Here is a 771-nt window from a genome sequence, read left to right as displayed (position 1 = left end):
ATTGATTTTTCTCTCTTGCTCCCTCACCCTTCCTCTATCTCTGAAAACCAATTAAAATTAAAAAATATATATGGTGATGGAAGGAGACTTGAGTTGGTGTGGTAATCATGCAATACAGATGATGTATTGTATGATTGCTTAGTTTAAAACTATATAATTTTATTAACCAAAGTCACCCCAATAACTTCAATAAAAAATACAAATCTGGCCTGCGGCCTCCCCAGCCTCCATCCGCCATCCTCACTTCCCCAGGCATCTCCTCCGGCGCCCCGATACTAACCATTCTCCTTTGCCCCCCACCATCCGGACCTCCCGCTCCTTCCCCCAGCGCTACTGGGCTACCCGCAAACCCCTCCCCGAGCGAGGGAGAAGCAGCCTCCCTCCTCGCCCCCTCCCCACCGGAAGTACCCCTCCCTTTCTTCGTGGCGGGGGTCCTCGCTAGGCCCCACCCCCTCACCTCACCTTGGTCCCCCTCTTCGCAGCCATCCCGGTCAGGGGCGCAGCTGACACAAAGGAGGGAGGGACGTGGAGGGAGGGGGGAGGAAGTGATGGTGGGGGGAGCAAGGTTGGCACCGCCCCTGGGAGAGCCGGGCATGAGTTGCCATGACAACCGCAGGAGGCTGGGAGGCAGCCCGGAGTGGGGGTGCGGTGAGGTGGGGTCTCGCGGAGCTGTCCAAATTGGGAGCTACACCCTGGGGTGGCTCCTTCGTCGCCCCTACCTGCCCTCAGATTTCTTGGAAATTTTCCAAGCTCACACTCGCCCCCCCCGCA

General features: G+C 57.3%; 1 protein-coding gene across 1 annotated transcript in view; it reads right to left on the bottom strand.

The window, feature by feature from the left end:
- The window catches only part of TRIM46 (tripartite motif containing 46), a 9,073-nt gene extending 8,321 nt beyond the window's left edge, over positions 1-752 (bottom strand). The window contains exon 1 of the mRNA XM_006775767.2: positions 463-752. Within this exon, the coding sequence (XP_006775830.1) occupies positions 463-486 (24 nt within the window). The 5' untranslated portion in view covers positions 487-752. The remainder of the gene's footprint in view (positions 1-462) is intronic.
- Positions 753-771: the final 19 nt, after the last annotated feature.

This window comes from Myotis davidii, unplaced genomic scaffold, assembly GCF_000327345.1.
Source record: "Myotis davidii unplaced genomic scaffold, ASM32734v1 scaffold208, whole genome shotgun sequence".
NCBI classification, from domain to species: domain Eukaryota; kingdom Metazoa; phylum Chordata; class Mammalia; order Chiroptera; family Vespertilionidae; genus Myotis; species Myotis davidii.
This window is presented reverse-complemented; position numbering and strand designations above follow the sequence as displayed.